The 23,408-nt window shown below is 42.7% G+C and overlaps 2 protein-coding genes across 5 annotated transcripts in view; one reads left to right on the forward strand and one right to left on the reverse strand.

The window, feature by feature from the left end:
* The window catches only part of bmpr1ba (bone morphogenetic protein receptor, type IBa), a 146,577-nt gene extending 145,587 nt beyond the window's left edge, over nucleotides 1-990 (forward strand). For all 4 annotated transcript variants that reach the window (XM_055918707.1, XM_055918709.1, XM_055918710.1 and 1 more), the window contains one exon: nucleotides 141-990. In XM_055918707.1, coding sequence (XP_055774682.1) covers nucleotides 141-266 — 126 coding nt within the window. In that variant the 3' untranslated portion in view covers nucleotides 267-990. The remainder of the gene's footprint in view (nucleotides 1-140) is intronic.
* A 13,926-nt stretch (nucleotides 991-14,916) lies between these two features.
* Nucleotides 14,917-23,408, reverse strand: part of unc5ca (unc-5 netrin receptor Ca) — a gene marked incomplete in the record, with an annotated part of 261,508 nt that continues 253,016 nt past the window's right edge. The window contains 2 exon segments of the mRNA XM_055918711.1: nucleotides 14,917-17,519; nucleotides 22,125-22,306. Coding sequence (XP_055774686.1) covers nucleotides 17,375-17,519; nucleotides 22,125-22,306 — 327 coding nt within the window.

A 23,408-nucleotide genomic window follows, 5' to 3' on the forward strand; every position in this document is an offset into this window, starting at 1 on the left:
ACACACACACACACACACACACACACACACACACACACACACACACACACACACACACACACACACACACACACACACACACACACACGTTGGTTAATCCAAACTCTAGAGCTGACTGTGTTTTGTTGTGTCCCCTACAGTGCCTTAGGCAGATGGGCAAGTTGATGACGGAGTGTTGGGCCCACAACCCGGCCTCTCGCCTCACTGCACTGCGTGTCAAGAAGACCCTGGCCAAGATGTCCGAGTCTCAGGATATTAAACTGTGATGGCGGGGAGGGACACTCCAGGCGTGGGGGAAACACGTCACCACGGACCGACAGCCAGCGCTCTGCTCCGCTCTACCCACAGTCTTCTGCTGCATGGGGGGTCAGGAGGACCAGAAGCCAGCAGTGCACCACAAGGTAGCCTCACCCCGGGCCACGGTCACTCAGAGAGAAGGAGAGAACTGCCCGTAACCCCTGGAACCCCTTGAACTGTCGTGATGAACTACTTGTTTAGATACTGAAGACCTGGGGCAGGTATTGCCTTTTTAAAGGGACCTGCTACTATCACGTTTGGTTGGCTTGGACAAAGAGGACACAAGCCAAGTGGGTTGTCTTTGTGCTTTCTGTGAAAGCTGCTCTAGTTTTGGATGACGGGCCAGTGGTGGCCAGAGGAAGAGGGAGGTGGGAAACTGCATGAGGAGGGTGGAGGGTGACCCCTTCAGGCGCATCACAGGATGACAGCAGGAGGAATCAGCTGACAATCTGAAGCCATAATCAAGTGTCGATTTAGATTGTTGGGTGTATTTATTAGTGCAAACCGTAGAAAAACATTTTGCACAACAAAAGTTTTGCAACAAAAACAAGCATTTCTTATTGGACAATTTTACATTAGTCCCTCCCCATTTTAGCCAGTTGGCTTCTGTTTGGTTCCTAGTGAATACACCCCTGTTGTTGTCCAGTAGTTTACCAAGGTAAACCATGGTGTGTCTGGAGTAAAGGGGGGGGGGGGGGGGGGGGGGGGGGGTTTCTTCACCATGAGTACATTATAAAGTGTCAAGTACTGATTCACTGGGGCCTCATTTGTAAAAGTAGCTTCATTTTTATGTACACCACAAATAAAGATATTCAAATGATATCAGTTCTAATTCAAATTGTATCTGCAATAAAACATTTAGGTGATGATGTCTTTGGTATTTATCATCTGATTTGACCTTACCAGGGACCCCATGCACATCACACAGGTACTTTAGTGACATGGTTAGTTAAAGGGGCGGCAGCGTAGCCTAGTGGTTAGAGCGTTGGACTAGTAACCGGAAGGTTGCAAGTTCAAATCCCCGAGCTGACAAGGTACAAATCTGTCGTTCTGCCCCTGAACAGGCAGTTAACCCACTGTTCCTAGGCCGTCATTGAAAATAAGAATTTGTTCTTAACTGACTTGCCTAGTTAAATAAAGGTAAAAAAAAAAAAAAGGGACAGTTCTCCCTTAAGTCAGAACGTTGACACCGTTTGACCTCAGACCATTAAAAACAACCGATGTATATGAAAACGCCAGAAATATGAAAACAGCAAATATATAACCTTGGTATTTTTTTGGGGTTTATTTTATTTGGATCCCCATTTGCTGTTGCGATAGTTACTCTTCCTGGGGTTCACATGCAACATGAAATAATACAGAACATGTCTAAACAAGAACAGAACTAATCAATGTAAAACGTCACACCTATCAGTAAATACACACAAAATATCCAGGTCAAATATGACGCTGTGTTGCTTTCTGAAACCAGGTTTGCTGTTCACATTTTTTATTTAGCAGACCCTCTTATCCAGAGCGTCCTATAGTAGTGAGTGCATACATGTTCGTACTTGTTTCATGCTGGTCCCTTGTGGGAATCAAACCCACAACCCTGGCATTGTAAGTGCCATGCTCTACTAGCGGAGCTACATGGGACACTGAACCAGTCTAAGATGTAAGGGAATTCCATCCAATTATGGCTCTATATAATACTGTAAGTTTTCTTGAATTTGTTCTGGATTTGGGGACTGAAAAGACCCCTGGTGGCATGTCTGGTGGGATAAGTGTGTGTGTCAGTGTTGTGTGTAAGTTGATTATGAAAACAGTTTGGAATTTTCAACACTGTTTCTTTTAAAAACAAGAAGCAATGCGGTCAGTCTCCTCTACTTTTAGCCAAGAGAGACTGGCAGCATAGTATTGATATAAGGCCTCTGATTACAGGGAAGAGCAAGACGTGCCGCTCTGTTCTGGGCCAACTGACCACATGACTGTGAAATAATCAAGATAAGATGAAACTAGAGCCTGCAGGACTTGCTTTGTGGAGTGTGGTGTCAAAAAAGCAGAGCATCTCTTTTTCACGGATAGATCTCTCCCCATCTTTACAACCATTGAATCTATATGTTTTGACCATGACAGTTTACAATACAAGGTAACATCAAGTAATTTAGTCTCTTCAACATGCTTAACAGCCACACTATTCATGATCAGATTCAGCTGAGGTCTAAAACTTAGGGAATTATTTGTACCAAATACAATGCTCTTAGTTTTAGAGATGTTCAGGACTAGTTTATCACTAGCCACCCATTAAAAAACTGACATGCAACACTTTGTGTAGGATTGAAGTGATTTCACTAGCTGTGGTTGCTGACACAGGGTTGAATCAATAGCATACATGGACACATGCATTGTATCTGGTCAAACACTATTCTTTTCAGAAGTTTGCTAAGAGTCGGCAGCAAGCCGATTGGTCGGTTGTTAGAACCAGTAAAGGGTGCTTTGCCAATCTTGTGTAGCGGAATGACTTTGGCTTCCCTCAAGTTCTGAGGACAAACATTTTCATCCAAACTTTCCATCTACGTTGTCAATACCAAGTGGTTTCTCATTATTGATGGACAACAATCATTTTCCCACCTCACCCACACTAACTTTACAGCAAGATGGCGCCGACAGACATGACAGCTCTGCTTCTAGCTTCGCAGTATTTTGTTTCTTTGTGTGTTATTTCTTATAATAACACACAACGTTTTTGGTGTTATTACATACAGCCATAAATAACTTTAGGATATCTGAGTGGTGCTAACTCACCAGCATTACGAGCAGGAATACAACTTTCCCAAATTGGATCGTCTGGTTTGTTTAAGTATATCTTAAAACACAAAACACAAATACTTTTAGCCTTCCTTAGGTCTTCATGTTCCTCACTGACAATCTGAAATGCTCCACCCATACAAACAGTATGGTAAAGAAGGCTGAAGAAATTTGGCTTGGTCCCTAAGACCCTCACAAACTTTTACAGATGCACAATTGAGAGCATCCTGTTGGGCTGTAATCACTGCCTGGTGATACGCAGGGCACTCCAGATGGTGGTCCGATCTTCCCAATGCATCACCGGGTGCACACTGCCTGCCATCCAGGACACATACAGCACCCGATGTCACAGGAAGGCCAAAACGATATTCAAGGGCATCAAACACCCGAGCTACGGCCTGTTCACCCGCTATCATCCAGAAGACGAGGTCAGTACAGGTGCATCGAAGCTGTGACCGAGAGACTGAAAAACCTCTATCTCAAGGCCATCAGACTGTTTAATAGCCAGATATAAATACCAGGAAGAAACAATTACATAAATGCATCAAGTGCAGTGTCTGGATGCTCCTCATTACACACATCAGACTAACAAATATCAGTACCAAACGTTTTGTATGATCTCTTATACACTATTTTGGGCCCAGCTTTTGGAACTTGTCTTTTCTAGATATGGTCAGTACATACAATGGGTATAGATACAGCTGTAGAGTTCTGCAGCATTGGTAAAAATATAATCAATACACGTGGATGATATAGTTCCTGTAATGTTTGTAAACACCCTGGTAAGTATTTTTAATAACAGGCATTAGTTACAGTGAGCAGGTTCCTCTTGAGAGGACAGCTTGATGAAAGCCAATCTGTATTCAGTTCACCCAGGAAATAGACATCTCTTTTAACACCACACACATTATCAAGCATTGCACACATATTATCCAGATAATGAATGTACTTGGCGGCCTATAGCAGCACCCCAAAGGAAGAGGCTTTAGATGAGGCAGGTGAACCTGCAACCACAACACTTTATTAATTTTGTATTTGTTTTATTTAACCTTTATTTAACTAGGTCGACAGCATTAGACTTTAGATCCACTAAGCGTTACGGGAATATGGCTCTGAACATATTGTAATATTTTACACATTAGAAAGTCTCTCAGCCTATCACACAATGTTATGCAAATTAGTTGCTGTATGTAATGATGCGGGAGGCATGCTGAGGGACAGTTTTGGCGAAGGCATTTTTGTGCTGCAGGTCAGTGCTGGGGAGCACTGTCTGTTCATCCAAATAAAACATTACTTGATTATTTCGTGGGAATTCAGTGTCCTAGACTGTTTACACTAGTCAACAAACTATGTGTGAGTTTCGGGGGCCTTACAGGTTCGTTACAAATTGGTGACAGAGGTGGGATCAGCACGCCAACTAACTAACAGCAACTCGCGGGCTTGGCTAACTTTAGCTGATTAGCTGCGTGGGAAAATGGAGGGAGAAGTCGAACAACCCGGGAACATTAAACAACAACCAGTGAACGTGTGGGACAAGCAAGGTTACTCTGCCTCCAGATGTTCGAGTCATTGTGTGAGAGCGTGGCACAATTGCAGACCGAGGTGCAGTATTTGGCAGCGAAGCAGCCACATCAGAGGGAGACATACCAAAGCAGCAGAGCGTTTCCAGGGTCTTCTCCAAGCATCTTCCAGCGTCTCATGGACCTGGTTTTGTCTGATTTACAGTGAACAACATGTTTGGTGTATTTAGATGACATCATAGTATTTGGTCGTACATTCCAAGAACATGTGTTTAGACGAGGTTTTCAGCAGATTGGAGCAGGCAGGACGTAAGTTGAAGCCATCTAAGTTCCATTTGTTCAGGTCGCAGGTGAGCTACCTGGGACACATCATCTCGGCTGAGGGAGTGTCTACTGACTCGATGAAAACAGAGACAGACAGGTCATGGCCTAGCCCCAAATTACTGACAGAGCAAGAAGCTTATCTAGGCCTGGCGTCACACGTGGGTTCATACCAGATTTTGAAGTTATGGCGGAGCCTTTGTACAGATTGGGAGAAATGTTTAAGTGGAACGCAGCGTGTCACGTGGCCTTTAATTAATTAAATTCAAAACTTACCACATCCCCCACACTTGCTTTCCCGGACCCACATCTAGATTTCATAATGGATACTGATGCATGTCGCACAGGCATAGGGGCAGTCCTCTCCCAGAAACACGCGGGTAGACAGCCAATCAGGTACTGTCAAAACAGGAGAGGAAGTATTCAACTTCCATGAAGGAGCTTCTTGATGTGGTAGTGTTTCTTAAACATTTCAGACACTTTTTGCTGGAGAGGACATTTCTACTGGGAAATAATCACAGCTCACTGAGGTGGCTGAGTAACTTCAAACAACATGAGGGACAGTTGACTGGATGGCTAGAGAAACTGGATCAGTTTGACTATGATATTGTCGTTGAGGCCAGAGAGACTGCACAGTAATGCAGATGGTGTGTCACACAGAGAATGTGGACACAGCCGTCTCACAGGAGGCCACTGTCAATCTGAAAGCCATCGTAAACAAGCCTCAGGATGTCACTATTGAGCCTGCAGTTGGAGCTCAAACGAGCCAGGCAGTACTCAAAAATGCAGCTTTCCTTTTGGAAGCACAGGATAGACACCCAATGGTCTCCCAGTTAAAGACATGGAAAAAAAGAGTGTAAAGCAGAGCTCCCTGTGGAGTTGCAATCAGAGCCAAAGTTCAGGCCTTTCAAACAAGTGACACACCATCTGCATTACTGTGCATTACATGTGAAGAAGGGGGATTTATTCCTTGAGAGTCAAAACAATGAGACAGATGACACCATCTGGAGAGGGGTTCTACCAGATGAGCTCGTTCATGAGGTACTTACCTTTATCCACAATGATAGAACAAGAGGCCATTTAGGAGTTGAAAAACTCACCAATAAAATCAGAGCAAGATTTTATTGGCCAGGCTGGCAGAGAGCCATAAAGCAGTGGTGTAAGGGCTGTGTGGCGTGTGCTGCGTATAAGTTACAGGGTCCAGCCCCCAGAGCAGCCATGACAAGTTCTGTCACAGGCAGCCCTTTTGAGAGAATAGCTGTAGACTTAATGGGTCCATTTACAGAGATGGGACGAGGTAATTATGGTAGTGGTAGTGTCAGATTACTTTACTAGGTGGTCAGAGGCATATGCTATGCCCAATCAGGAAGCAGTAATAGTGGGCATGAAACTGGTAAAGGAATTTGTGTTGAAGCTAGGCGTTCCTCTCTCTATCCATAGCGACCAGGGGTGACATTTAGAGAGATGTGCAATCTTTTACAAATGAACAATACCCAAACCTCTCCATACCACCCACAATCAAATGGTTTAGTGGAAAGAATGAACAGAACTCTGATCAATATGATGCCATTTTTTGTTGATGACAATCAAATAAATTAGGATGAGATACTCCCATATGTGATGACGGCATACAGGAGAAGTGTTCAATCTTTTGGGCTCCTGAGTGCCGCAGCTGTCTAAGGCACTGCATCTCAGTGCTAGAGGTGTCACTACAGACCCTGGTTTGATCCCGGTCTGTATCACAATTGGAGGTTATTGGGAGTCCCATAGGGCGGCGCACAAGTGGCCCAGTGTCGTCCGGGTTAGGGGAGTGTTTGGTCGGGGTAGGCCGTCATTGTCAAATAAGAATTTGTTCTTAACTGACTTGCCTAGTTAAATAAAATACAAATATATTCACGGGGTTCACACCATACATGGTGCTTTTCAGTACTGAAATGACATTACCAGTTAATGTGGTTATGGAAACATTATGTGTCTCAGTATGTGCAAAAGGTGCAAGGGTATTTAAGCACTGTAAGGGAAGCTGTAATGAGAAATCACATAAAAGCCACATGTAAACAAAAGCAATACATTGATCTAAAGGTGACACCCCAGAGGTATGAGGAAAATTAATATGTGTGGCTTAGAGACTACCACAGGGGATCACCCAAACTGAGACAGAAATTCAAGTGTCCTTTCAAAATTGAAAAGAAACTGTCAGAGGTGCTGTATGAAGAAATATAGTGTAATTGACCTTATCATGCTGTGGTACACTACAACAGGCTCAAACCTTACTTGGGTTTGTTTCAAAGCATGAGGTTACTGGCACGAGACAAGAGACTGAGTTGAGCACTGACTCATTTGTGCCTAGTCAGACATACTACCCCTCAAGAAAACAGGGTTCTCCAAGGTAAAAGCAACCAATGTTGCCTAGGTTACCCTTCAAGAGAAGGGTGGGGGACATTGTGAGACTGTGGGCTCCAAGGGATGTTAATGTCTCAGTGGAACGGGAACTGGACACTGTCAGGACTGAAAGCTCAGTCGAAGACACAGAGACTCATACAAAGCAAACGGACGTGAACACTGAGTTTCCCTGTGCACCTGTAAGAGAAAGTGTCCCCTTTGAGACGGGTCAAGCACCTGAGTCAATTGCAGCGGAAGATCACATGGGTCAGGGCGGTAGACCCCAAATAAAGTCGGAAGTTTACATACACTTAGGTTGGAGTCATTAAAACTTGTTTTTCAAACACTCCACAAATGTCTTGTTAACAAACTATAACTTTGGAAAGTCGGTTACGACATCTACTTTGTGCATGACACAACAAATTTTTCCAACAATTGTTTACAGACAGATTATTTCACTTATAATTCACTGTATCACAATTCCAGTAGGTCAGAAGTTTACATACACTAAGTTGACTGTGCCTTTAAACAGCTTGTAAAAATCCAGAAAATTATGTCATGGCTTTAGAAGCTTCTGATAGGCTAATTGACATCATTTGAGTCAATTGGAGGTGTACCTGTGGATGTATTTCAAGGCCTACCTTCAAACTCAGTGCCTCTGCTTGAAATCATGGGAAAATCAAAGAAATCAGCCAAGACCTCAGAAAAAAGATTGTAGCCCTCCACAAGTCTGGTTCATCCTTGGGAGCAATTTCCAAACGCCTGAAGGTACCACATTCATCTGTACAATCAATAGTACGCAAGTAAAAACACCATGGGACCATGCAGCCGTCACACCGCTCAGGAAGGAGACGCGTTCTGTCTCCTAGAGATGAACGAACTTTGGTGCGAAAAGTGCAAATCAATCCCAGAACAACAGCGAAGGACCTTGTGAAGATGCTGGAGGAAACAGGTACAGAAGTATCTATATCCACAGTAAAATGAGTCCTGTATCAACATAACCAGAAAGGCCGCTCAGCAAGGAAGAAGCCACCGCTCCAAAACCGCCATATAAAGCCAGACTACGGTTTGCAACTGCACATGGGGACAAAGATTGTAGTTTTTGGAGAAATGTCCTCTGGTCTGATGAAACAAAAAATAGAACTGTTTGGCCATAATGACCATCGTTATGTTTGGAGGATAAAGGGGGAGGCTTGCAAGCCGAAGAACACCATCCCAACCGTGAAGCACGGGGGCGGCGCATCATGTTGTGGGGGTGCTTTGCTGCAGGAGGGACTGGTGCACTTCACAAGCATTCTTCCGAAGTTGTGGCAAAATGGCTTAAGGACAACAAAGTCAAGGTTTTGGCGTGGCCATCACAAAGCCCTGACCTCAATCCTATAGAAAATGTGTGGGCAGAACTGAAAAAATGTGTGCGAGCAAGGAGGCCTACAAACCTGACGCAGTTACACCAGCTCTGTCAGGAGGAATCGGCCAAAATCCACATAACTTATTGTGGGAAGCTTGTGGAAGGCTACCCGAAACGTTTGACCCAAGTTAAACAATTTAAAGGCAATGCTACCAAATACTAATTGAGTGTATGTAGACTTCTGATCCACTGGGAATGTGATGAAAGAAATAAAAGCTGAAATAAATCATTCTCTCTATTATTATTCTGACATTTCACATTCTTAAAATAAAGTGGTGATCCTCACTGACCTAAGACAAGGAATTTTTACTGGGATTAAATGTCAGGAATTGTGAAAAACTGAGTTTAAATGTATTTGGCTAAGGTGTATGGAAACTTCTGACTTCAACTGTATTAGGACGCATGTCAATGCATTCTGAATGCATTTGGTTACTGTACACTTCTCAGAGGGTATTTTATGTGTGTTTATCCAGATTATTAAACAAAGAGTGTGTTCAGTTTAAGAAGGGGTAGTAATGTTTTACACAATGTTATACAAATGAGTTGCTGTGTGTGAGAATGTGGGAGGCATGTTGAGGGAGAGTTTTGGGGAAGGCGTTTTTGTGCTGCCAGTCAGTGTTGGGGAGCACTGTCTGTTCATCCAAATAAAATACAACTTGATTATTTCATGGGAAATCAGTGTCCTAGACTGTTTACACTAGTCAACAAACTACATGTGAGTTTTGGTGGTCTTACAGGTTCATTACAATATACAGTAACACCTACTCAATAGTCTCTTTAGATGTTATATCCCTGCATTGCTACTGCTGTATCATTGAATGAATGATCTAAGTGATTCTCAGCCAAATATTGAATGTTATGTAAACAAGTTATTGATTTTTAAGGCTACTTATATTAATATGGGCATTTTTTACCTTTCCTGGGTAACTTATCAGAGATAGATAGAATATAAAACAAGAAACATTAAAAAAAACAAAGCATGACATGAACGTTGTCTAATAGAGTCAGGCACTTGTGAGTGTCAGTTGGTGTATGTGTGTGTTTTGTATTTGTATTTATTATGGATCCCCATTAGTTCCTGCCAAGGCAGCAACTACTCTTCTTGGGGTTTATTATGGTTCCCCATTAGTTCCTGCCAAGGCAGCAGTTACTCTTCCTGGGGTTTATTATGGATCCCCATTAGTTCCTGCCAAGGCAGCAGCTACTCTTCCTGGTGTTCATTATGATTCCCATTAGTTTCTGCCAAGGCAGCAGCTACTCTTCCTGGTGTTCATTATGATTCCCATTAGTTCCTGCCAAGGCAGCAGCTACTCTTCCTGGTGTTCATTATGATTCCCATTAGTTCCTGCCAAGGCAGCAGCTACACTTCATGTGGTTTATTGTGGATCCCCCTTAGTTCCTGCCAAGGCAGCAGCTACACTTCCTGGGGTTTATTATGGATCCGCATTAGTTCCTGCCAAGGCAGCAGCTACTCTTCCTGGGGTTCATTATGATTCCCATTAGTTCCTGTCAAGGCAGCAGCTACACTTCCTGTGGTTTATTATGGATCCCCATTAGTTCCTGCCAAGGCAGCAGCTATTCTTTCTGGGGTCCAAATACATTAAGACAGTTACTGCACATCACACAAAAAAGATAAAACAGTATATCATATAACATTATTACACCACTACATATCTACAATACAACATGTGTAATACCACCATACAACAACATTACAATATACACTACTGTTCAAAAGTTTGGGGTCACGTAGAAATGTCCTTGTTTTCCATGAAAACATACATGAAATGAGTTGCAAAAGGAATAGGAAATATAGTCAAGGTTATAAATAATGATTTGTAATTGAAAAAAATAATTGTGTTCTTCAAACTTTACTTTCGTCAAAGAATCCTCCATTTGCAGCAATTATACCCTTGCAGACCTTTGGCATTCTAGTTGTCAATCTGCTGAGATAATCTGAAGAGATTTCACCCCATGCTTCCTGAAGCACCTCACACAAGTTGGATTGGCTTGATGGGCACTTCTTACGTACCATACGGTCAAGCTGCTCCCACAACAACCCAATAGGCTTGAGATCTGGTGACTGTGCTGGCCACTCCATCTATATATATTTTTGTACTCTGTCGTCTTTGGGTAGGTGGAGGGAGTCTGGAAAGGCATCTAGGAATCTTTGGGTTCTCCGAGAATTTATAGCACGGCTTTTGATGATTCTTGGTTGGGGTCTGAGCAGATTATTTGTTGTGATTGCAAACGTAATAAAATGGTGGTCCGATAGTCCAGGATTATAAGGAAAAACATTAAGATCCACAATATTTATTCCACGGGACAAAACTAGGTCCAGAGTATGACTGTGGCAGTGAGTAGGTCCGGAGACATGTTGGACAACGACCCACTGAGTCGATGATGGCTCCAAAAACCTTTTCCATATGAATATTAGTCACCAAAATGTTTTATATTATCTACCATGACTACAAGGTCCGATAGGAAATCAGGGAACTCAGTGAGGAATGCTGTATATGGCCCAGGAGGCCTGTAAACAGTAGCTATAAAAAGTGATTGAGTCGGCAGCATAGATTTCATGACTTGAAGCTCAAAAGACAAAAATGTAGTCAATTTTCTTTTTGTAAATTGAAATTTGCTATTGTAATGTTAGCAACACTCCACCTTTGCGGGATGCACAGGGGATATGGTCACTATTGTAACCAGGAGGAGAGGCCTCATTTAACACAGTAAATCCATCAAGCTTAAGCCATGTTTCATTCAGGCCAATCACATCAAGATTATGATCAGTGATTAGTTCATTGACTATAACTGCCTCGGAAGTGAGGGATCTACCATTAAGTAACCCTATTTGAGATGTGAGATATAATCACAGCCGTGCATATCCCCCCCAAGCAGACACCTCGACGGCCCTGAAAGAACTTAATTGGACTCTATGTAAACTGGAAACCACATATCCGGAGGCTGCATTTATTGTAGCTGGGGATTTTAACAAAGCTAATCTGAAAACAAAGCTCCATAAATGTTATCAGCATATCGAATGCTCGACCCAGGCTGGCAGCATTCTGGATCATTGTTACTCTAACTTCCGTGACGCATACAAAGCCATCCCTCGCCCTCCTTTCAGCAAATCTGACCACGACTCCATTTTGTTGCCCCCAGCCTATAGACAGAAACTAAAACAGGAAACGCCCATGCTCAGGTCTGTTCAATGCTGGTCCGACCAATTGGATTCCACGCTTCAAGATTGCTTCGATCACATGGACTGGGATATGTTCCGGATAGCCTCAGACAACAAGACTGATGTATATGCTGATTCGGTGAGCGAGTTTATTAGCAAGTGCATCGGTGATGTTGTACCCACGGTGACTAATAAAACCTTCCCCAACCAGAAACCGTGGATTGATGGCAGCATTCGCGCAAAACTGAAAGCACGAACCACTGCTTTTAATCATGGCAAGGCGACCGGAAACAGGATCGAATACTCCACCTCAGTCTTCCTCTGATCCATTTGCAGCTTTTCAGTGATCAGTTGTCTTACTCCCCAGACTCTTTCCAGTTCTCATGTGAAGACTCTGGTATGCCATCTACAATGATGTTATTTCTCCTGGACTGTCCCGCTAGTCTGTTTCCCCAATCCTCTGTAATAATGATTCACAGACAATGCTGATGTCATTTCGCGTGGACTTAATGTCATCTTGCTCCAAATCTCTTTCAAGACATCCACCTCTCCTTGGGAGAACTGCAAACTGTTCTTAAGGTCCTGGACCTCTCTGGTCAGTCCGACCATTTTGTTACTTGAGTCCATCAGTATTTGGACAAAGTTCTTGAAACTATTTTCCTGTTGTTTTAACTTATTGTAGAACCGTTTTGTTTTGTTTGAAAGATCCTTCATCTGTGATAAAACACCGTCCTCTTTGTGACTCCCACACGCTTTGGGAAACATGGTAGCAATGTAGGCTAATGCTGGTACTCCACACAGTTCCGAAAATCTTGCTAGCTTGATAACTAGTTTGCAGCTAGGCTAGCTGCTACGCCAAGCAGCTCCTCAGTCTTTTGGTTGGCAGGATACCTGGACAGACATTAGCGGTGCCAGCAACTAAGGCTAACCGCTAATACATTTGCATCTGACTGGAATTTTGCTGAGACTCCTGTTTCTCCAGTTTAGCTATCTACAGAACTGACACTTCACACTTTTTTTTTTTTTTTTTACAGTCTTTTATGTCCTGAAGTACAGCCAGTCAGTGTGTCAGACCTTGTGCCGTCCATCCTACTCAACTACCCAGCGAGCACAGTGGATCTGGGCTGATTCCGGCTGAGAGTCGGGGCACTCGGCTGAGAGTCAGACTCGACCGACGTCATGTGACCCGAGTCTGGGCCGCCTTCGGCAGTATTACTTATGGCTAGGATGCAGGGATTGAGCCCAGGACGATTCAGGTGAGAGTTATCTGGCCCAAATGTATTACTTGGGGCTCGGGCCAGATAACTCTCACCTGAATCGGCCCGAGCCCCAAGTAATACATTTGGGCCAGATAACTCTAAATGTATTACTTGGGGCTCGCGCCGATTCAGGTGAGAGTTATCTGGACCGAATGTATTACTTGGGGCTCGGGCCGATTCAGGTGAGAGTTATCTGGCCCGAATGTATTACTTGGGGCTCGGGCCGATTCAGGTGAGAGTTATCTAGACCGAATGTATTACTTGGGGCTCGGGCCGATTCAGGTGAGAGTTATCTGGCCCGAATGTATTACTTGGGGCTCGGGCCGATTCAGGTGAGAGTTATCTGGCCCGAATGTATTACTTGGGGCTCGAGCCGATTCAGGCTGCTCTCTGGCAGATGATTACACGGGCTGCTTTATATAATTTATATTTAATTATTTATTTTTCCATATTTTCTCATTGTTTCTCTGATCAAAAAATACAATTAACATATAAATAAAATTCTTTAAGAGTCCTGTGTATTATTTTGATACTTTATGCAAGGCGATTGATAAGCATTAAAAACTTTGTGGATGGAGCCTCCCGAGTGGCGCAACGGTCTAAGACACTGCATCGTAGCAGCAAACTGCGTTGCTACAGATGCTGATTTGAGACCCGTGCCGGCCGCGACCAGGAGACCCATGCACAATTGGCCCAGCATCGTCTGAGTTAGGGGAGGGTTTGGCCGGCAGGGATGTCCTTGTCCCATCACAGTGTAGTGACTCCTGTGGCAGGCCAGGCACATGCACACTGACACGGTCACCAGGTGTATGGTGTTTCCTTCGACACAATTTTTTTGTGGATGGGTATGATTTGTATGTATAAAATGTAATTTAATAATATTTAAAATGACTAAATTGGGTAATTTTGTAGACATTTATTTAAATTTGCATCGGGCCGCTTCTGGGGAGACTCTGGTAAGATGCTGGCAAAGTTCATTTTGATTCCGGGCCGAGTCCGACACCGGGCCGATTCAATCAGTTCCGGCCCTCCTTCTGGGCCGATTCCTCATTGCTAGCTGGGTACTTTGTCAAAACTTACAAAACCTCCTAAAGAATTGTGAAGGGCATCACTGGGTATCCTTCTCACTCTACCGTTCTCTCTCTCTCGCGCTACACTGTCTCTCCTCAGTTTACAAGAGGAGGAAGAGGGGACAGACATTTTATCGGTAATCTACAGTACCCCCCTCTATTATCCCAAGGTACATCTGAGGTACTGTCATTGTAATAGAGTTAGACATGGAGAATAGGTTGTTGTGGTTGAATTGTGCACAGAATGAGTGCCTGCCCTGCTTTTCCTCAGTGGTCTGTGTCTTATCAGGCCTCTGCTTTATTGGGCCTGTAAAGAGATATGTTGATGAGACAGAGATTAATCAATGTACTAGGCTTAACATTCCCCCAATAAAACAGTTCCATACTCCTGATGCCTTAACTACTGTTGTGGCTGATTTTCTCATGCATATTCAAGTCAAAAGCGAGACGTGTGCAGAGTTCATACTTTGGTCGATCTTCGCATTGTAATATGTTGCTGAACACCGGGCAATATGGCTTACTTTAATGATGTGTTTGGCCTAATGTAGGACTCACTCTAGCTCTGATCCATGGCGTTAGGTCCAGGGCACATTCCTCCACTAATAATATTAGTTGTGGAGGAACGTACACTAACGCCCTGGACCAGAGCTAAACTAGCTCATGCATTAACATAAGACCACATCAGTACTCATTTTCAGCATTGCTTATAAATATAATTTATTAACAGTCTTAAAAATTCTTTCTTACACTTTGTACAGAAACGGAGGAGATGCAAGCGTTTTGGGAGAGTCAGCGGCGGCGTCATGAGGCCAAACTAGAGTGGACGACAACCTCACTACACTAACACAAATTATATCATTAATCATTTTTATTCAGATAACAAAATAAAATGCACTTACTAGCACAGCTCTATTAATATCATTTGTTTGTAAAGGATGCCAAGTTTGCATAGTAGACACACAGCTTTTACCAAAAACAAAATAAACCAAACTGGTAAACATACAACCTAGTATGTAACTGTACTGCTCTTTTTATATACTGTACTGAAACAGCCAAAAATGTATTTGACAGTGGTATTTTGTACATCATAAAACATTTACATACTTTGATATCTTCTAACGCAGGCTGTCACATTAACATCCCTGTGTTGTATATTTCACTTTGTTGGTCAACATGCACTCTTTTCTTTCTACATGAAAAATATCCCTTTTTAATTCTTTCGGCATTCACCCTGTTGATGCGTTGTGGAACATATGGCCATATATGGCAATGTGGACATTTTGAAACAGGAGGCAAGTGTGAGCGCTTTTCAAACTATGATACTCTGCGTCCCTGTAGTCCACTTATTCACGGTTCAGTTTGTTATGAAACGAAAGTATTGGCTTCTATTTTACCCTCCTGAAACTTTGTCTATGCTATAGTTAAGCAGGTTTTCCACGTCTACACAAACAGCTTAATATGCAGCTTTGTCTTCCATTCTAGAGTTGTTTTGACCCCCACATTTTGACATTGAAGAAATGCATACTGTAAGTATCATAATACGATGTGGGACAGACTATTATCTAACACCTATATTGATATTTGAAAGTTGTATGTAGTCATTGCATGTATGTTATTCTATAGCCTGGTCCCAGATCTTTGTATGCTATCAAATCAATTCATTGTCATGCCAAACTAGTTATTCTATGGTAAAGATTTTTTATTTTCTTTGAAACCAAAATCAAACTCCTCTTCTGAATGACATCAAGTGAGATAATGAAGGACAGAATGTAGAACATAGCTAGTCAAATAGCCGTTGCCATATTCAACTATGTACCTGTATAAGTTGGGAAAATAAGGCAGTCCAACTTAAAGCAACTGAGGCTTTTATGTCCACATTTCATTGCATCTTTACTCCATATTATGGTATTGGCCTCTCCACTCTGGTCTCAGATCAGTTTGATATGGTGTAACTCCAGAGCAGAAACAGGCAGTCCCACCCGCTCCAGGGTGAAGTTTCCCCAAGGTACAGCTTTGACTCCTCCAATCATAACCTTAACGATTAGTAGGGGACATGCAAAACTGACCCAAGATCTGCGTCTAGGGGCAACTTCACTGTACTCCAGTCCCCACCCACACCCACTTTATTCTCTATCAGTAAGACCCAGATATGCTTGACCTCAATAATTCTCTGCACATTTATCCCCAACAAAAGCGGCCAGTGCTCAAATGCACAGTTGTTCTGCAAAATAGGCAATTTCGAACAACAAAGCTAATGTGTTAGCTAGCCCCCTCCCTACAGTTCACAGCTCTAACTGAAAATAAATCACAATACAAATGAATAATGATTAACAATAAAGCAATAGTATAATGCCATTAGAATGTACTTGTTATTCATGTATTTACACGGTTCAGACACGATTATAAGATAGATGTTGTTATTTTTCCAAAGGCCACAGGATGGCGCTAGAGATCAACAAAACCACAATGAAACAAATTAGACAAAAGGGTAGAAAGACATAAGAGTTTCTTCACCACACCTTGAATCCTGAAATTAAAATCATGATTAAACATATTTAGGGAAATCAACACAAGCTAAATGTAATCAACAGAACCAATGTATGGGTAGTATTGGTGGTGCGGATAAAATGGACTGCATTCGGTTCTCCATATCGCATAACTACATTATTCCAAGGACTCCACTTCAATACTTGTCCCTTTTCGCTCCCTGTCTGTCTCCCTATTCTGACTGAGCGACAGTCACTGAGTAGCCTACATACGTTAGTAAAGTCTGAAGTAGGAAATCATCCACATATATGGACAGCAGAATAGACCGTTTCCTAGGAAACTGTATAAAGAAAAGCAGACTGTACCAAGGAACGCACAGCCAAGGATAACAATGGGATCTCCAGGATTTGTTTTCTTTCTGTTGTCCCCCAATACAAAATAATCACAGCAAAGAGAACGACTCGGATCACACATCAACAACAAGGTCTTTTTGCTCACTAATTTCTCCCACCCACACGTGTTTTTTTGTCCCGACCATTGCCATGGGTGACAGTCAGGACATTGTCTGTCTGTGCGTTGGTCTATTTGTGTCCGTCGGTGTCCGTGACTCAGACACACTCAGATGGTCCCTGGTCCGGTCCTCGGGTGTCAGTGCTCCGTCGTCATGGGAGCAGGCTGTCGTGGCGACCCATCTCCTCCAGCACGGCAGCCAGTCTGTTGAGGTTCCCGTCTGGGAAGTGTTGGGCCTCCCACAGGTCCAAGATCACCCCTGTGGGACTGGACTTGGTGGCAAAATAGTTCAGATACCTGAGAGACAACAAGAGACACCTTTGTGGTAAAAAAAAACAGGGTCGCTGTCATGTCCAACACCATAATGCAGCCATCTTTAGAGTGGTTCTCTCTCCACCCCTCTGCTTCAGGATGAGGCTGCTCCTGCTTAGACGTTAACTAACTTAAGGATGAGGCTGCTTCTGCTTAGACGTGAACTAACTTAAGGATGAGGCTGCTCCTGCTTAGACGTTAACTAACTTAAGGATGAGGAGGAGGATGCTTAGACGTTAACTAACTTAAGGATGAGGAGGAGGATGCTTAGACATGAACTAACTTAAGGATGAGGCTGCTCCTGCTTAGACGTTAACTAACTTAAGGATGAGGCTGCTCCTGCTTAGACGTGAACTAACTTAAGGATGAGGAGGAGGATGCTTAGACGTGAACTAACTTAAGGATGAGGCTGCTCCTGCTTAGATGTGAACTAACTTAAGGATGAGGATTCTCCTGCTTAGACGTTAACTAACTTAAGGATGAGGAGGAGGATGCTTAGACATGAACTAACTTAAGGATGAGGATGCTCCTGCTTAGATGTTAACTAACTTAAGGATGAGGAGGAGGATGCTTAGTCATGAACTAACTTAAGGATGAGGCTGCTCCTGCTTAGACATTAACTAACTTAAGGATGAGGCTGCTCCTGCTTAGATGTGAACTAACTTAAGGATGAGGAGGAGGATGCTTAGACATGAACTAACTTAAGGATGAGGATGCTCCTGCTTAGACGTGAACTAACTTAAGGATGAGGAGGCTCCTGCTTAGACGTGAACTAAGTTAAGGATGAGGAGGAGGATGCTTAGACATGAACTAACTTAAGGATGAGGCTGCTCCTGCTTAGACGTTAACTAACTTAAGGATGAGGCTGCTCCTGCTTAGACATTAACTAACTTAAGGATGAGGCTGCTCCTGCTTAGACATTAACTAACTTAAGGATGAGGCTGCTCCTGCTTAGACGTGAACTAACTTAAGGATGAGGATGCTCCTGCTTAGACATGAACTAACTTAAGGATGAGGCTGCTCCTGCTTAGACGTTAACTAACTTAAGGATGAGGCTGCTCCTGCTTAGACATGAACTAACTTAAGGATGAGGATTCTCCTGCTTAGACATGAACTAACTTAAGGATGAGGAGGAGGATGCTTAGACGTGAACTAACTTAAGCAGCCTCTGCCTTCCCCCCCAGTGCAGTCAGAGAGGAGGGGGGAGAGGCTTGACTTTAGGACACCGCTTCTGCCTTCTCTCTCTCCCTCCCTTCCTCCCTCCCTTCCTCATCTTCTGTTGCTCGCTTGTCTCACTCTCTCCATCCACTTGTGTGTCAGCTGTCTTAATCTAAAAATGTATCTTGGTGATAAAAATGGGTCTATGTCTGAAGTCTTGCTAACCACTGCTTCAAATCGGGTTAACCCACTCGAGGACAGTCATAGCTTGCCTACATAGGCAAGGATCACCACAATTATGGATGGGGTAGGTGGTGAGGATGTGACATCATTGTGTGCATTTATAAGGTGGTGTGCAAGGGTGTAGGGTGAAGTTGCCCCTAGACACTGATCTTGGGTCAGTTTTGCATTTCCCCCAATAAAGGTTAATACATTTCCCCCAATAAAGGTTAGGATTGGGGGATGGGAAGCTGTATGTATGTACAGTGCCTTCAGAAAGTATTCATACCCCTTGACATATTCCATATTTTGTTGTGTCACAGCCTGAATTGAAATATATTGAAAATGAAATCCAGAAATATAACAATTACATAAGTATCCACACCCTTGAGCCAATACATGTTAGAATCACCTGCGATTACAGCTGTGAATCGTTGTCTTTAAGGGCATAGCACACCTAGATTGTACAATATTTGCATATCATAATTTTTTTAATTCTTCAAGCTCTGTCAAGTTGTTAATCATTTTTGAACAGACATTTTCAAGTCGTGCCAAAGATTTTCAAGCCGATTTAAGTCAAAATTGTAACTACGCCACTCAGGAACATTCAATGTCGTCTTGGTAAACAACACCGGTGTATATTTGGCCTTGTGTTTTAGGTTATTGTCCTAATGAAAGGTGAATTTGTCTCCCAGTATCTGTTGGAAAGCAGATTGAACCAGGTTTCCTTCTAGGATTTTGCCTATGCTTAGCTCTATTCCGTTTCCTTTCATCCTAAAAAACTCCCTAGTCAATGCCAATAACAAACATACCCATAACATGATGCAGCCACTACCATACTTGAAAATATGATGACTCATATTTTCTGATGATGACTGATACTCAGTAATGTGTTGTGTTGGGTTTGACCCAAACATAACAGTTTGTATTCAGTATTCAATATCTTAGCAATTTTACTTTAGTGCCTTATAACTTCTTATGGCTGCAGGGGCAGTATTGAGTATCTTGGATGAAAAGGTGCCCAGAGGTGCCCAGAGTAAACTGCCTGCTCCTCAGTCCCAGTTGCTAATATATGCATATTATTAGTCTATTTGGATAGAAAACACTCTGAAGTTTCTAAAACTGTTTGAATGATGTCTGTGAGTATAACAGAACTCATATGGAAGGCAGAAACCTGAGAAAAAATCCAACCAGGAAGTGGGAAATCTGAGGTTGTAGGTTTTCAACTCATCGACTATCGAATACACAGTGGGATATGGGTAATTTTGCACTTCCTAAGGCTTCCACTAGATGTCGACAGTCTTTAGAACCTTGTCTGATGCTTCTACTGTCAAGTGGGGCCGAATGAGAGGGGATTGAGTAAGGTCTATCATGACCTGAACATGCGCTGACCATGCGCGTTCATGTGAGAGCGAGCTCTGTTCTATAGCATTTCTGAAGACAAAGGAATTCTCTGGTTGGAACATTATTGAAGATTTATGTTAAAAACATCCTAAAGATTGATTCAATACATCGTTTGACATGTTTCTACTGACTGTTAAATATTTAAAAAAAATATTCTTTTTGAATTTCGCGGCTCTGCCTTTTCAGTGGGGGTGGGGGGGGAGTGCCGCTAGCGGCACCCTCATCCTAGACAGGTTAAGGAACTTTTTGACATTTCGTCTGCTTTTAGTGAACGCGCTTCGTGACTTTGGATTTGTTTACCAAACGCGCTAACAAAAGTAGCTATTTGGACATAAATGATGGACATTACCGAACAAATCAAACATTTATTGTGTAACTGGGATTCCTGGGAGTGCATTCTGATGAAGATCATCAAAGGTAAGTGAATATTTATAATGTTATTTCTGACTTCTGTTGACTACACAATATAGCGGATATATTTTTGTCTTGTTTGGTCTCTGAGCGCCGACCTCAGATTATTGCATGGTTTGCTTTTTCCGTAAAGCTTTTTTGAAATCTGACACAGCGGTTGCATTAAGGAGAAGTGGATCTAAAATTCCATGTATAACACTTGATTTTTGATCAACGTTTATTATGAGTATTTCTGGAAATTGATGTGGCTCTCTGCAAAATCACCGGATGTTTTAGGAACTATTGAACATAACGCGCCAACGTAAACTGAGATTTTTTAATATAAATATGAACTTTACCGAACAAAACATACATGTATTGTATAACATGAAGTCCTATGAGTGTCATCTGATGAAGATCATCAAAGGTTAGTGATTAATTTTATCTCTATTTCTGCTTTTTGTGACTCCTGTCTTTGGCTGGAAAAATTGCTGTGTTTTTCTGTGATTTGGCGGTGACCTAACATAATCGTTTGTGGTGCTTTAGCTGTAAAGCCTTTTTGAAATCGGACACTGTGGTGGGATTAACAACAAGATTACCTTTAAAATGGTATAAGATACTTGTATGTTTGAGGAATTTTAATTATGAGATTTCTGTTGTTTGAATTTGGCGCCCTGCACTTTCACTGGCTGTTATCAGATTGCAGCCCTAACTTAAACAGGATGCATGTTTTGGAATATTTTTATTCTATCCAGGCTTCCTTCTTTTCACTCTGTGATTTAGGTTAGTATTGTGGAGTAACAACTGATGATGGATCAACAACATTGTAGTTTCCTGCATCTTTGTAGTCACTGGGTGTATTGATACACCATCCAAAGTGTAATTAATGACTTCACCATGCTCAAATGGATATTCAATGTCTGCCTTCTTTATTGTTACCCATCTACCAATAGGTGCCGTTCTTCGCGAGGCATTGGAAAACCTCCCTGTTTGTGGTTGAATCTGTGTTTGAAATTCACTGCTAGACTGGGGGACCTTACAGATAAGTGTATGTGTATGGTACATAGATGAGGTAGTCATTCAAAAATCATGTTAAACACATATTTTTGCACACAGTGAGTCCATGCAACGTATGTGACTTTTAAGCACATTCTTAGTCCTGAACTTATTTAGGCTTGCCATAACAAAGGGGTTGAATATTTATTGACTCAAGGCATTTCAGCTTTTCATTTTGAATTAATTTGAAAAGATTTTGAAAAACATAATTCCACGTTGACAATAGGGGGTAAAGTAGGCCAGTGACAACATCTCAGTTAAATACATTTTAAATTCAGGCTGCAACACAACAAAATGTGGAATAAGTCACAGGGTGTGAATAGTTCCTGAAGGCGCTGTATGTGCTAGGGTGTTCCTTCTGACCTGTCCAGGTTGAGTTTGTGGGCCAGCATCCTCCAGTCATTGGATCCTCTGGTCTGGGGCGCGTCAAGGCTGCCACAGAGCTTCTGTCTGATGGAGAGGGGGATACGGAAGGCGTTGAGCCCCACCAGGGTGGTGATGTTGCTAGCCGGGTCCATGAGAGACGTGTCGATGTTCTGGGTGTCCTGAGATGGAGAACAGACAGACATACAAACAAAGAGTGTTAGCTGTGTGATGACAGGGCTGAGTGGCGGCGGCGGGGGGGGGGGGGGGGGGGGGGGGGGGTCTTCTATGCTTTTGGGGATCTAAAATCCCCCAAAGTCCCCACAAGAATAGTTAAACAACAAGTCCTGATGAGGACAAAGGTTATTTTAACCTTAGGGGTGGGGTTTAGGGTTGCAATTAGGGTTTACTGGTTATCTTTAGGGTTAGGAGTTAGGTTTAGAGTTACGTGTTAAGGTCAGATGATTGGGTTAGGCTTAGGGAAAATATAATTTTGAATGGAAATACATTTTAGGTCCCCATGAAGATAGAAGAACAAAACGACTGTGTGTGTTTTAATTTTACATTACTTTAGCAGACACTCTTATCCAGAGCGATTTACAGTAGTGAGTGCATACATTTTCCTAAGTAGTCCCCCATGGGAATTAAACACACAACCCTGGCGTTGCAAGCACCATGCACTACCAACTGAGCCACAATAGACCACATGGTATTTACCATCCAATGAAATGCTTACTTGCAGGTTTCCACTCGACAATGCAACTGTAACAGTCCTGACCTATTTATGTTAGTTTTTATGTGTTTATGGTCAGGGCGTTAGTTTTGGGTGGGCAGTCTATGTTATCTGTTTCTATGTTGTTTTTGGTTTGCCTGGTATGGCTCTTGATTAGAGGCAGGTGGTTTGCGTTTTCCTCTAATCAAGAGTCATATTTAGGTAGGGCATTCTCACTGTTTGTTTGTGGGTGATTGTCTCCTGTGATGTCTTCGTTGTGTTCGATGTTCTTCACTATCGGGGCTGTTTGGCTGTTCGTACGTTTCGATGTAACGTTCCTGTTCGTGAGTTTACGTTTGTCGATGTAAGTTTATGTTCAGGTTCCGTTCGTTACGTTTTGTTATTTTGTAAGTTTTGAAAGTGTTTTGTTTTGTTTAGTGGCCGTCGTATTTGTAATAAAGATGGCTTATTTCCCTGACTCCGCATTTTGGTCTGAAGATCCTTCTCTCCTCACCTCATCTGAGGATGAGGAAAGCGACAGCCTTAACAGAATCACCCACCAACAAACAGAG

This window comes from Salvelinus fontinalis, chromosome 4 (genome assembly GCF_029448725.1).
Source record: "Salvelinus fontinalis isolate EN_2023a chromosome 4, ASM2944872v1, whole genome shotgun sequence".
Taxonomy (NCBI): Eukaryota; Metazoa; Chordata; class Actinopteri; order Salmoniformes; family Salmonidae; genus Salvelinus; species Salvelinus fontinalis.